At 36.0% G+C, this 15,232-nt stretch overlaps 1 protein-coding gene across 2 annotated transcripts in view; it reads right to left on the bottom strand.

The window, feature by feature from the left end:
• Positions 1-203: 203 nt before the first annotated feature.
• Positions 204-15,232, bottom strand: part of LOC119085397 (polypeptide N-acetylgalactosaminyltransferase 5) — a 34,096-nt gene continuing 19,067 nt past the window's right edge. The window contains exons 3-12 of one of the 2 annotated variants that reach the window (XM_037195799.1): positions 9,267-9,450; positions 9,053-9,191; positions 8,698-8,986; positions 8,435-8,631; positions 8,196-8,373; positions 7,896-8,030; positions 7,741-7,786; positions 4,822-4,961; positions 4,517-4,750; positions 204-4,249 (exon numbers count right to left, since the gene is read on the bottom strand). In XM_037195799.1, coding sequence (XP_037051694.1) covers positions 4,100-4,249; positions 4,517-4,750; positions 4,822-4,961; positions 7,741-7,786; positions 7,896-8,030; positions 8,196-8,373; positions 8,435-8,631; positions 8,698-8,986; positions 9,053-9,191; positions 9,267-9,450 — 1,692 coding nt within the window. In that variant the 3' untranslated portion in view covers positions 204-4,099. Of the gene's footprint in view, positions 4,250-4,516; positions 4,751-4,821; positions 4,962-5,775; positions 5,957-7,740; positions 7,787-7,895; positions 8,031-8,195; positions 8,374-8,434; positions 8,632-8,697; positions 8,987-9,052; positions 9,192-9,266; positions 9,451-15,232 lie in introns of both variants that reach the window. The other variant, XM_037195798.1, reaches the window with a different exon arrangement.

The following is a 15,232-nucleotide window of genomic DNA, read 5'->3' as shown; positions in this document are numbered from 1 at the left end:
TACAGTCGGGGTTTGAGGTTTATGCCATTGAATTTCCTGAGCAAATAATAAACTTCTAAACTTCCCGAAAAATTAATAAGCAAAATATCAGCACAGATGTGTGTGTGTTTGTGTTTAAAGTGACTTCTATATTTTTCCTTTTTACAAAGTTATTCTGTGGAACCTTCACCTTAAAAAATTTCTAAAATAAAAAATAGTTTTTTGCCTCCATTTTCTGCATTCTTTAAATAAATATTTCGACTTTGAAAAACAAAAAAAGTTTTTTTTAAATTATAAACAAAAATTCTTCATAATTGTGTCTGTGATTTTCTTTTTACAATTGAGTTTACTATCATTTTCACTTCTCTTCCATTTACGTTACCTTAAATACGAATATCAAATTTCTTATCCAAAATTACGTTTAATATTTACACTAAAAATTATTATTTTTGTTCATATAGGAAGGAATCAAGTCTATTCCAAAATATACTCGAACATATTATCGATTTAAAAAAAAATGTACAGTTTCGCCTCCACAATTCATCGTTACAATTGCAAACGTTAAGAGCAATCGGTAGCATTCGGAAATGTAGCCTACATTTTAGCGTTAAAATAATTGCAAGTCTAGACAATTTCCGAGGCAATTTCTATAAATTTATTTAAATTCTAAAAATTGTAAATTTTTGTTTAAACTTCTTTGATTTGTAGAAAATATGCCACACTTCTCTGTCCTGACGTCGGTCCTATTTTTAGGAATTTATTTATTAAATTTCCATAAAATTCATAAAAATTCCTTAATTTGTAAATTCGAAAATTTTAGAATCTTAAGGATGAAAAAAAAAAGAATTCCTTTGATTCCATGGATTGAAAGAATGACATTCACAAAAATAGGCCCTTCTATAAAATATGACCGTGGTATCTTAAACCCCTTGCTAAGAACAGCATAAAAAGTTTTACATTCACATGGCATTGCATCTCGCCAGTGGATTAATTTGCCAGAAACATTTCTTCATTGAAAACAAAACACAATTTGAGGAAGGACCTGCCGTTATACGTTGCTCAAAAAGTGATATTTGTACGGAGAAGCCATCGAAATCAAATTACTTTAAGAGGCACCGATACTTAGCTAAAATTGTAGCCTACATTTGTGTGCCTCATATTTCATTTTTGATGATATCATTCCATCAATCCTTTTTCAGAAATGTACGACCGCAATTCCGACCACGAATGTGTTAGCGCTCAACAGAAAATATATTTGGTTGTAGTTGTTTGGTTGTATTTGACAAGCTCTGAGAAAAGTGACCAGTTTAGCGAAATTTTTATGAGCTGTTCACGTTTCTCAGAGCCGGTGAAACTGCTACAACCAAATATATTTGCTGTTGAAAGCTACCACATTCGTGGTCGGAATTGCGGTCGTACATTTTTCGAAAAGGATTCTGATGGCAAGACATCATCAAAAGGAATTTAAAATCCTGTACTTAAAAATCACCCTAGTATGCTTTTCAGCAAAGTACCGATGGCTCTTAAGAGGCTGAAATTAGAGGATATATTTAGGCGTTTCGTGTTGTATTTTCGCTGATGCCTTTTTACAAAAATCCTTTTTTAAAGATAGAAAAAGGACAATAACCACCACAAATGTGTTAGTTTGAAATACTTAAGTAGCAAAAATATAGTAATTGAAAACCGCCTTAATGTAGGCTTTTCAACAACGCATCCATTACTCTTAACACACAACTGTAGACTACATTGCATGGCTCTTAATTAGGTTAGAGCATCCAGACAACTTACTTTTAAGCGACGCAAAGAATTGTTTTACGGTACGCCTCAAAAATGATTCGATTTTTTATCGATTATGCATTGTTTTAAGACATTTTATTGAAAAAATTGGTCCAACAAATAATTCTGGACAAGCTAAAAAAATGTCTTCTTATCACGGGTATAAACGGCTCATGCGGTGCGGTGTTATTATTGACAAAATAATGTTATGAAAACATCTACGCATTTTTAAGAGATACCGTTGAACAAATTTTTGTTTAGAATAACGTTCTGCGTCGAAAAGATTGTAACAGCCGTAATTGTGATAATAAAATGAAAATCCGTTTTAATTACAACACAAAAATATTAACTTCAAATTTTCAACAAAATTTTTTTCCTTTTTGTTTTTGTTCTTTATAAGAATGATATTGCTATGTGCCATTTTGATATTTTTTTATTATTTCCTTAAATATTTTCCCTTAATTTGTTCACAAATGTTTTCCATTTTGGTACGTAGAAAAACACAAAACAACGACACGACATATGTTGATCCTTAAACTGACTGTGATCGTGTGTCTCTATCAAAACCAAAATTAATTTATAAAAAAAAACGAAAAACATTTTTACTCACTATACCAAAATGTTGATATGCTTATCTCACGTATTTATTCGTATATAATATTTTGACTAACAAATATATTTCTTAAAAAAATTGTTCTGTTTCGCCTCCTCTCGCTAATCATTATTTCACTTTGATTTGATCAAAATACTTTTTTATCCATTTATTCAGCGGCTAATTCTAATATTTCTTGTGCTATTCATCTATAATATGCTATAATGCGAATGTATAATACACGCTTCCCGTCTTCGATAATTGAATTGAGTGAATGTTCTCTTCTGTTGTAAATAAATTACTAAATGCAAATAAAACTAAAGCTCGACATAGGTCAAGCCTTTTAAAAAAACAACGGTTGTGACAACCACATATTCAAATACATAAATTTAAGGATTGTGTGCTTATGGTGAAGGAGCGGTGAATCAGTTCGAACATGCAAAAATTTCGTGGATAACAGGTTTCCGAGATTTATCGATTTAAAAAAAAAAACATTTTTCGACAATTTTTCGTCTCTTCTTGTGCGGCACATTATGTCAATTCGCTCGCTTTACCTTTTCCAAATTTTTTAGTTATCCAATGGCACCGTCTTTGGTTTTCCGAACCAAGAACAGAACTTCCCATGGCCAAGAAGCAAGATTTTTTTTCTGAACTTCGCCATTCCTTAATTTTGGAAGTTGGTTTAGGTCGCTACTCCGCAATTAAATGTTAAAATTGATCTCTCATTCCCACAAACTTTATTATGGAAGCGAGAGGGTCAAAATAGTCGATTTCTGTACATTTTAATCGAGCGAGTCTTTCGTGTAACAGGGGTATGGAACTTGCGTAAACTGTCCGATATTTAGTAGATCAGTTTTCTCGAAAAACTGTTACCAAATTCACTGAAATAATTTCCGCACAAGGTTGTGCCAGTCTCGGAAGATTTAACATCTTTCGGACTATAATCTGTTAACAATTACGTCGGTAGGGATAAACGACAACGTGCGGTTACATAGCAAGAAGCATGTTCAAAACATATGAAGTAAAAGATTTGAAAGCAATCTATTGAAAATATTCAGGTCAAATGAAGTAATAGATCTGTTTAGTAAAAACTGCTGATATGCTTAACCTTTAAGGTTAAGGCTTCTTGAATTGCATCGAGAATTTTTCGTATTTCGTCCTAACAATTCCGAAAGCTAACAGTTTCACCCTCCTCTCTATTACAATGATGTACCCGCAAAATTTGTGAAACCCACTTCCCGTAAAATTAATTGTTGCACACCAAACTCCTTCCACAACGGAAACTGTGATGTTTTAAGGATGAGAGAAGATTTCATAATACGACCATCGAGTATTTGAATATGTGCCGTCAAAAAGTAAACTTGAGCCGTAGCTAAAACAACATTATACTGAAAAATCAAATAAGACATTGATTATGGTGTACAATGACATCTTTGTCAACGTATACACATCTTGTTTAATAGGATTAGAAAGAAATAAATTAAAAATAAAATTTGTTCGGACTAAAACTGCTCGAAAAGATGAAATACAACAACATCATCGAGTGATACTTCAGATTTGTTCGATATTTTCAAAATTTCGTTTTTGTGTTTACCTTAAAAATTAATTATACCAACGATTCTTGTCTCTTCCATTCGGTGTCTGGTGTGTTGATTTCAGTACAATTGTTCAATCAGTGTCTACGATTGTAGTGTCCGAACGAATTTGTTCGTTTTTTTTTGATAAAAGATTATTTTATAAAATGGCAATCGCTTAACGACTAGCTTGCCATTTGAATTGTGACTGCATCAACCATTGTTGACCCTCCGAGTAATCGCACGGTTTCAACAACGGTGTATTCGGGTCTTCTCGCGTTGGTCTGGTCAAGCAATTTCCAGAATTGACATGCTTTATCGTCTTGTCCTAAAATAGTTGCAATTTGACGGTTAACACCACGTCAATCACATACAGACAACGTAATGTTAGAGCTTCGAGGAGTCAGGAACAGGACATATTTTAGAAAATTTAGAAAATTCCGAAAATTCTTAAATTTTTTGAAAATTCTTCAAAATTCTTAAATTTTACAAATTTGAGCATTTTCAAGAATTCCAAGAATTTTCACTGCTCTGCTCTTAAACCCTGCTCACGGAAATGCGTCACGCTTCGCAATCACAATATTGATCAACTAACCTCCGAATCATACTTCCATTCCTGATTTCCCATCATACCGTGGCATCGAACTAAATTCACCGGACCACGGGAATTAGCCGCATCCAGGCAGTTATCGTCTGACATGATTTGATGGCGTTTCGTATACGCAAATACTTGATTGCCACCCAAACCGTGACAGTAACTGCTGCCAACTCTCTCGCCCGATTTGTGACCCATTGTATCCAAACAGTTTTGAGATTCAGCATTTCGAATCTGATTAGAATTTGAAGCGATCGGTTAATTTGGGTGTTGATTTTATACATTCACACAAGTTCTGGCATTACCTCTCCGAGGAAATAGTAGTCCAATGGCATTTGACTTTCCGGATAGATGTTCTCCAGATACCATCGGAAACTTTTGCATTTCAGCCGCTCGCGTAACGCCTTTCGTTCGCTCACATCTCCTGCAGTTGCCTTTCGTGCACCTGGTGTTTGGTATTTTCGATTAGTCGATGAAAAACGTTTACGGGATGGGAAAAGTGGACGGAAAATTTAATGTGACAATGCGACAAACTACGTTCAAGCAACATGGAAATTGTGAATTGTGAAAGAGGCCGTTACCAATGAATTTTTATCTAATGGAACAAACATGCAACTAGAATAACATATAACCTTAGAGTCCCTTAGAGACGAACATATGTATGTGTAATACAATCAGGCTAAACTACTGCCGATTCTATCGGACTTTTTCGTTTTAATTATTTTGGTTATTCGAAAATTTCGACAAATTTTGTACTGGGGGGTCCGTAATGCAGTTATCAATGATTTAAAAGACATATATGGCAACACTGAATTGCGGACGCTTTTTATGGATCCTTTGGATACGTAAAAAATCCCACTTATGCACTGCTGTCCCTCTCCGATTCTATGATTTCTCTCATTTTTTATGCTATTTCAAATGGCAAATGAGAGGAATCAGAGAAACGAAGAAGAACAGATTAGATACCAAAATGTGGGATATGTTTTTGCATGTACAACGCAGTGTCTTTTCCTTTCAATTCTTTTTTCTAAGAACTCCTTGAACATTACAATAATTCTCTCACCGACATTATCGGTTCGACAAACATTGGCGTAAATATGAAGCTATAAATTGCATGCAACAAACGGTTAAACAAATCAAAGCCGACTAAGCTACAGGATATTACCTCCACAGTGTAATATCTCGCACAAAATAAAGCAAAATGCAATCAACTCAAACAACAACACAACAGTGATTAGTGAATAAAAAGCAATTTAAACCTGGGTTAAAACTGTAGTAAAATTCGCTCCACTCGTCTAGCCACACATCAACCAAACGAGCATTATTATGGTTAACAATTTGCGATGTACCACCAGGAAATGAATACGGAGTAGCCTTACGAAACACATGACCAACCCTAGAGCAGGGCAATATTTCTAAGATACCACCGCACATCCAAACCTTTTTATTTTTATGGTTGCCATGAGAGAAATGCAGAATGGTAATAAAATTAGTTATTGTCGAAATGATTTAATTAAAAAAAAAATCGTTTTTAGTTGTAAAACTTATGTTAGTTTAACCTGTCACAGACGGCAAGCATATTAACAGTTTTACTGTCTGGATCTATTACTTCATTTGATCGAAGATTTTCAGAGATTGATCTCAAAAATCTTTTACTTGATTTGTTTTCAACATGCTTTTCGCTATATAAGACCTCTTCAGTCAGAGTTTGTCGTTTATTATCACTGTCGTTGTCGATAACAGATAACAGCCGTCTGTAACAGGTTTATCCAGGGTAACTATAGTTAAGTGGGCTACAAAAGAGAAGGGCAAAAATATCAAAAATATAAAAATCATCCCACACAGCAAACATTTCAGAGCTGAAACAGTCTAAAAGAAAATTGCGTTTAACTTAAAATCGTAGCGAAGGAGGTTGGATTTCATTCTGCATGAAAGTGATTCAAAATGGCAGTACTTCGTTCCGTATAACATAAATTTTAGCATAGTGAAGTGGATTCCTGAGTACGAAAAATACACCGGTTGCTCCCAATGAAGGCTTTGGTTCCTCCGCAGCCGCTTCATTTAAAAATTTGTGACAGGTATCTTGGATGTCGTCGTGCGTTCGAATAGTAACCCCAAAATTCTCCACTATTATTGTTAGTACAATCTATCGAAGGTTAAATGAGTAATTACCGTCTTCTTTCGATATTATGTGAACTAAGAACTAACGATGCATAGTGCAGACCTTTAGAGCGGTTATTTGATCTCACTGCACCCTAGATACCTGCTGCACTATATAACTTTCCAGTTCCCATTACTTTTTATAATTTTTGTGAAGCAGATGCAGACGTCGTTTGGACTTTGCCTGTTTCGTACTCAGGGCACCGAGTCCTATCTAACGCTCTATGTCACAAGAGTACAAAGCCAGTGGTGCCTGTAGTGTTATTGGAGACAATCGAAATTGAAAAGATCGAATGTAATATTACTGTCTCGAGAAGACTGGCAACCTCGTTGGCAACTAATGTTGCTATTTCAGGAGGCATTTGCAGTAATTACTTATTTGAAATTTTGGTTTTAGTTGAACTTTGAAGGCTTGACTAGAACCCGGTCTCATTCATTGGTTTAGCAAAACATGTTCTGTTTAGACATTTTAACCGTCTAACTGGAATAAAGTTGATCATGGAACCAACTTCAGATAAGACCAGCTAATGACGTACAACTGTAAAGTAGAGTAAACTTCACAAAGAACTCAGAAGTGATAGACATAAAAGTGAATGCAGGAATGCATGTATGATCTAAACGACAGCAACTGAATAACTTTCCGACAAAAAATCAATTTTCTGAAATGGTTCCATTTGGATGCAGATCTTCCACGATACGTTTGTGATGACTTGCTGCAATGCAATTTCACAACAATTTGAATACCGAAATATTTTTTGATTATGCATTCCCTGTTACGCGCTCGTTTTTGCTGCTATGATGTTTTCTTTCACACCATTTTGAATCACAAGCACTCCTTAACCGAATTTCAAAGTTTTGTTTGTTAATATAAGAGCAAAAATTAGACTTGTAAGATGATGACGCATGGTTAATAATATGGGTTAGATACAATCGATTTGCCGAGATCAATATTGATTGGTTAACAACTTTTTTCTAAGTTTTGTTTGAAGCAAATTGTTAGGATCATTCGTCACAAAAAATTTGAGAGAAAAAAAGTTAAATAAAATGCGGAACAGCTGGCAAACCTGGACTCATCGAGTAATAAAACTCTCGCCATTCATCTAGCCACACCTAATTCGCAGAAAGCGGTCGACGGATAACAAAAAAATAGAACAGAAAAATGAAATTAATTTTTGCGTTCAATTTGACTCAGTCGAAATAAAAACAAAATTGGCCATACTTCAGCAACGCGTGCCGCATTATGCAAAACAATTTTTGCCACACCCCCGGGGAAAGTGTACGGTGATTTATCTCGAAATACATGTCCCACATGAGAACAGGGTATTATTTCAAGCGTTCCGCCACACTGCCATATCTGCTCTCGGAGGGAAGGTATAGTAAACGGGCGGAAAACAAATTTAAATTAAAAAATAAATCAATTCAAGGCGTGACCGAGCTCTTTGTAGAGCTAAATAATCTCCCACATTAACGCAAAGAATTCGAAATCGAAAAAAAAACCAACGTTCCTACACAAACTCACCCTGAACGACATTTCCAAATTTTCGCCACCCCAAATGTCCATGCCTTCATCATACGATCCGATTTCGTAGAAGAAATCTTTGTCAATCGAAAACAGTCCACCAGCCATTGTCGGCGATCGAAGTGGTGCCGTTTTATCTTGGTGCCGTCGTTCCATTTCTCGAGATGGTACTCGGTACCTATAGAAAAATCGAATCATTGATTGACTTGTCTTTGTATCGGATCAACAATGCAACAAACCATCTAAAGTTCAATTTCCAATTGAAACCGCCCCATGTTTGATCGGATGCAGTCACATATTCGAATGTATCGTCGGATATAACGTCTATGATCGGACACACCACCGTGGTACGATCGAGTGCAATGCGTTGCAGTAACGGTTCCAGCCAACCTTCCGTACACTCACAATGGGCATCCAAAAATGTGATCACTTGTCCCTGGCAAAGACATTCGAACATTTCGAAATCAACAAACTTCTTCCACTAAAAATGAAAGCGACTCACCGTGACATGTTTTGCTCCCAATAATCTTGCTCTGATCAATCCGGATCGATTGACGGTACGCAGAACAAATGTAGGAACTGGCAACAGTTTCACATAATTTTCCAGCTTTCTGCCCAGGTATTCCTTTTCGCTGGCATCGTCAACCAAAATGATTTCTTTCAGCAACGGCCGTGGTGACCGATTTATTACACTCCATACTGTACGTAATAGAGTGGTCCACGCTTCGTTATGGAATACGATCACAATGGATGTGGTCGGCAGCTTGGAAGCATAATGTTTCAATTTACAACTGAAATGTGATAGAATTTGCTTAGGACAATGCCGGGTAATTTTGTGATTGAAATTTGTCGCTTACTCGGGATTCCGAACGTCAATTAATGATCTGTTTAACGATATCATATCACTAGCTAATAAATTAAATTGATTCTCCTTAAATTTCTCTTTCATAAGAGCATGTTGCTCTGAAGGTATTTTGACTGGCTTGCCCAATTCACCTGGATAGTTAAAAATTAGTCATCTTAGTCACTATATTTAGACTGACATCAGCCTGTTGCAATCAGGCTACTTACCAGGTTGTCCGTAATTATTTGGAACAATCGGTGCTGGCCGCCATTTTCTCAAATCAGTACTGCGATATGTACGGGGAATCGTCAACGCCCATTCACTATCTAAATTATTATTTGTATCTATTTCGTTATTGTCTACGATTGGATCTTCATCCTCTTCTTGGACTAGTTTTTGATGTTTTGGTACCTGGAAATTTAGAAGACGAAAATTCATTAGCAATGATTGACTGAAAACTTAGCTATATGTTTGGGCAAAAGTAAAGTCAATCTAGCGGAAATCTGTTTCTATTGTCCGCAGCATCTCCTAAGCGCTTGATCAAAAATCTGTTACTTCACTTTGTTGAGCATTAGGTTTATTCGGCACTATGAAAAATCGACCCGTACAATTTCATCTGTTACAAAATCGTCCAATCCAATATCATTTCTTCCAATATCGTTCTTTCCAATATCGTTCTGTCCAATATTGTTCACGGTCTAATTTCATTCTGTCCATTATCTTTATGTCCAATATCTTTCTGTCCAATATCGTCAACCGTCCAATTTCATTCAGTCCAATATCGTTCTGTCGAATATCTTTCTGTCCAAGTTCGTTCTTTCCAATTTCTTTCAGTCCAACATCGTCAAGTCGCATTTTGTTGGACTGAATAATATTGGACTGAATGATATTGAACGAAAAGATATTGGACTGAAAGATATTGGACAGTAAGATATTGGAGAGAATGAAATTGGACAGAATGATATTGGACAGAAAGACATTGGACAGGAAGATATTGGACTTAAGGTTAGTAAGTCTGTACATACTTTTGGCTATTTGTGTGCAAGCGATATTATCGTACAAGAAACGTGAAACAATATTATCGTCCGGGCGACGATAATATCATATTAGAAGACAATAATATCGTTTTCTGTAACAATATTATCGTCCCTGCAACGATATTATCGCCCATGAAACGATATTATCGTTATACGTAGTCCAGTAGTCCAGTTAAATTATTCACTAAAAATTATTGAAAATTCCATTCATTTGTTATTTCCATTTCTAGTTATAATATCTCCAGAATCCATCTTTTATCTTTCTATGGCAAACCAAACACCTTTCTAATTGAAGGGTGAATTCAGTTGCCGTCTATAATTTGCTTCTGTAAATTTAAATAAATCCGGAGCAATGGGCCGGATCGCTCGGCGTGTTAAAACGCTTTTTATGTGCAATGAATTACACAGACTAATTATTAGACGATGCGAGAGAAAAAAAATTAACACCTAAGTTTCAGAACGTTTGATCGACTAGACTAATCGACAATAATATCGTCCGTGCAACGATATTATCGCCCATGAAACGATATTATCGTCGATTGAAACGATATTATTGTTTTTGCGACGATAATATCGTTTTATGCAACGATATTATCGTTTCTGCAGTGATAATATCACCCGTGAAACGATATTATTGTTTTTGATACGATATTATCGTATCAGACGACAATAATATCGTTTTCCGGGCGATAATATCGTTTTCTGAAACAATAATATCGTCATAGCAACGATATTACCGTCCATGAAACGATAACAGATGATTCTGTCTGAAGATATCTCTATTAGTGAATTACAGAATCTATCCAATTTTATGGTCTCCCCAACATCTGTCATCTGTGATGAAATTTTTTGGATGACATTTTTGGAGTTAAAATTTTCCAGTTCTTTTGTAATTCACGACAATGTGTACAATGTGTACGATATTGGACGGGTCGATTTTGCGGGTCACCGGTTTATTCCATAAGAGAAAGCTTAACTTTTATGTTCGTCGTAGTATAGTCTATTAAAGATTTGCCTACCAGTTTCTAAGAGGTTAACAAGCAATTAATTCGGATGCGATGAAGACAACTTTCTATTAAGATTTTATTTTCCAATTTATTTTCATTTTGGATTGTTGGTGTTTGTAGAATGTAGAGCCTATTTTCGGAACGATTTCCTTTAAAATTTAAATTTCATAAAATTCTTTACAAATGCTTAAGAAAGTAATTCCAAAAAAAAGGCTCTGTGACCAAAGGTACCAACTTCTGAAGTTCACCTAACCAAAGTCAATGTTGGAAAACTATTTTAGTCGCCACTCCGCAATGTAATGTTGAAACTATCCACTCATTTCGTTGAGGATGTTGCCCCAACAAACTTTCCCATATGGAAGGGAATTGCCCCAATATACTCGGCGCCACTGTCTGAACGGTGAAACATCCAGTACATAATCAATCACATTGATATCCGAATGTTTCTATTAAGTCACGGCCGACCTTTAATGATTCCCTGTCGTACATCAAACGATATTAATGTCAATCAAGACTATTTCATTTGAAAACGAAAGTGACGTCCGTCGTCTGTGAAAGGTTAACAACATTTTCTTGACATTTTTTTCTTCACTTTTCTATGTTCTCAATTGTATTGTCTCCCCGAAATTAGCGAAAGTGTTACAGTTTGATGTTACATCTATCTAAGAGAGCGTAGTACAGATGTTAAATCTACATTTTTCAACCGAACACCCGTCATGCGTAAAATGAACAAATTTTTGAGGACGTTCTCAAGATTCAATTTTTTTTTCACTTGAAGAATTCTCTTACAACAAAATCATATCAAGTGAATCATCATATCAGAAATCTCTGCTTTAAACACAAATATTTTTGGAGTCAAATTGTTCTCAAGTTAACAATGGGCATTCCACAGTGGACCACTAGTAATTTATATGTCGGCCAGGGGAACTGCACACTATAGTGTAGATGAGCCAAATCTTGATAAAATTGTCAAATGAGCAATTTGGAAGAACGTAAAAACGTTTAGCTTGTCTTGCAGTCATTGACCTTAACATTACACTACATTAGGATGTACTAAAAGCGCAACGATGGAAAAAATGCACGAAAACCGGATCTTACAAACAGGATTCGATATGTTTAAGAAAGAGTATTGAATATCTCGGTTGAACGTTATTAGCTGTGTTACGTCTATTATGGACAACATTGCAATAAGTTCAAGGTCTTTGTACAAACTCATTTGTGGTTTGTAGCGCACACTTATTTTAAATAAAATTCTGTTTTACTCAATTAATTTTTGACAAACATTATATACCGACAACGACTACATATAGGTAGATATACAAAAAGTGAAGTCTTTGTAAAAATAGCAGAATATCGACTCGACATTAACATATTTCTCTTATGAAAGTTTTATGTAACCAACACAAAACATTTAAAGCGAAAAAAAATTCTCAAATCGAAAGTAACTGAAATTGAATGCAAAAGGTTACAGAATTGGTTTGCCATATACCCGAAAAAAAGTTGAAGTGCGGATATGATTGGTTTATAATTTCGATTGACTGAGCTGCAATTCTTGGTCTAGATAAAGATCTGTTTGCAATTAACATAAAATATCAAAATTAGCAATGGGAATTCAGAATTCAGTTAAATGGTTTCTGATATACAAAAACCAAGGAAGTAAATCAAAGCTATTTACATGGCAAATTGAATATCGATTAGGTCTTCTTTTTTCAATTAATTTTAGAACTTCACAAGTTTCAATAAATTTCGTCAGGACTGCTAACTCCATAATTTTTACACAATCCATGGACAATGATGTTATGGATTTTCACAAATATTTTACAATATTTAACAAGACCTCTTGGATCAACGTGTTGATTTCAATTTTAGGCAACAAGCCTCATTCGAGTATTTTGAAGCGATTTCTTAAGGTTTACTTGTTTTGAATTGTCTGTAATAGCTGCCTCACCCGTCCAAATGTCCTGCAATAGTTCAAAGTAATAGTATACTTACCAATGGGGCAACATTTCCATCATTTGCCCCATGCAAAGTAAGGTAATTTATTCGAAAACTTGAGGTAAAGTTTTGGCTCCGTCAAGTAAAGTTAACTTTACCTCACGTCTTTGAATAATAGTTATTTTTTGAACTAAGTGACCAAAAAGTCTACTTAAGCACTAGTGAGCAAACATGACGTTTGCAAAAATGAGGAAATAAAGTCTTGATCCTAATGTCAACCTTATGTTGTCAACCTCGGCTACGCCTCGAGTTGACAGGTTTCCCTTCCATTTTAGTATGAAAACGTACACTAAGTGATGCATAGTGGCTAAAAACCATTTATCGTTCGGTGAGAAAAACGATAGGGAAGGTCGAATTTTACCGTCGATCATTTTTTAAACGCTTGACCTCTGGTTGCATTTGGAAGGGCCCAAAGATATTCTTTGCAAAAGAAAACGCTGAATGATCTCTCTGCCACGGTCACTAGTAATACTTCCGATTGAATTGAATTTGATTTTTTGGAAATATGGGAAAATTGAGCGGAATAGCCAAGTATAATTTTAGTAAATAAAAGGCATCGATTTATCATTCGTTTAAGAGTTAGACGTTACTTCCGGTTCAAATGGTAGCCCTTTTGAATTTTTGAAATAAATGAAAATTTAGCGGAAGAGCCGAGCATCACTTTAGTGAAGAAACGGCTTCGACTTGTTGTTTTGTTTACGGTTTAAGAGTACCTTTAACTTTTAATGGCGGTCATTTCAAATTTGTTCGTGATATTCATTTGGCGTTATTGTGCAACTTCCTAGAACACAATTTTTTCGTAGCTTCTTCTGTTCACTTATGGGTGAGGTGAACCCAATGCTATTAAATAGAGATAATAGCTTAAATTAATATTGTACCTTTAAAATGACATTAGTATGTTGGAGAGCGATATCTACATTCGGCTGGTGTTAGGAGGATTAGGATAAAGTGGGTGAGACTCGAGAGTCTCTGCACCTAGGCCTCTAATGGGCCTGTTGTGCAACCCACAGGATTTGTTAATATCTCTTAGTACTGTTCATGTAGCCAAGGACGTATTTTGGGTGTATGCTACGTATGGAGCTATATTGAATGGTAAAATTGCCCAGAACTTTTTTGCGATTCATTATGAAGGCTGGACACACAAAGAGGAAGTGTTCTGCAGTTTCATTGTCTCCGCACCTATCGCAATCTGGTGAGTCTTTGAAGCCTAGCAGTTTAAGGTGATAGTTTAGTGAACAGTGACCTGTTAGGACATCCGTAAATCTTTTTAGACTTTTCCTGTTGAGGGAGAGGAAGTAGTTTGCGAATCTTGGGCAGATGGTTATACAGTTTCTTGCTTGCCTCGCTACTTGTGTATTCTCCCAACCGTTCTTGAATGCTTTTACTTTCCAGTGGTTTATGTGAGAGTAAAGCGTTGAGAGAGGAACTGGAATGCCCGGTTCGGGTCCAAACAACGGATTACTCGACGCCGATCTCGCAAGCTCATCCGCTATTTCATTACCTATGAAGCCCCTGTGGCCCGGGATCCAAGTAAGACAGACCTGACAGTTATTGGCCAGTGAGTTAAGTGCATCTCTGCATTCTAAAGCTAAAGAGGATGAGAATCTGTAATTGGCCAGAGACTTGATTGCCGCTTGGCTATCAATGAAAATATTTATTTGCCTACTGAAATAGTTATTAGGCATTATCTCTGAGCAACTACCGGCAATGCCTACAATTTCGGCCTGGAATACACTTGAATGTTTGCCTAGTGGAATAGCTACATCACACGGGATTTGTTGACAGTGATAGCCAGAACCAGATAGTTGCGAGCGAGAGCCATCCGTGTACCATAAGAGATCATTAGTCGAAGTATTCAGGGGAGAGGTTGTCCATTCTTCGCGACTCGGTATATTTATCCTGAATGACTTGTCAAATCTGTAGGTAGGAGGTATATAGTCGCATGGCATTTCTAACTCGGGGTTCTCTGCAACCATTTGATGCCAAATTTGGTTATGTCCGTAGGTGGCCACTTTTAGCGTTGATGAAAGCTTCATTTTTAGAGCTTTGGCTCTAGCTTCGATATAGATGTGAAGGGGCTCTATATTGAGCATGGCCTCTAGTGCCGCTGTAGGTGTGGATTTCATAGCTCCGGTAATTCCAATGAGAGCTAGT

The sequence above is a fragment of the Bradysia coprophila genome, unplaced genomic scaffold, assembly GCF_014529535.1.
Source record: "Bradysia coprophila strain Holo2 unplaced genomic scaffold, BU_Bcop_v1 contig_94, whole genome shotgun sequence".
NCBI lineage: Eukaryota > Metazoa > Arthropoda > Insecta > Diptera > Sciaridae > Bradysia > Bradysia coprophila.
The sequence above is the reverse complement of the archived record's forward strand: the minus strand, read 5'-3'. Positions and strand labels throughout refer to the sequence as shown.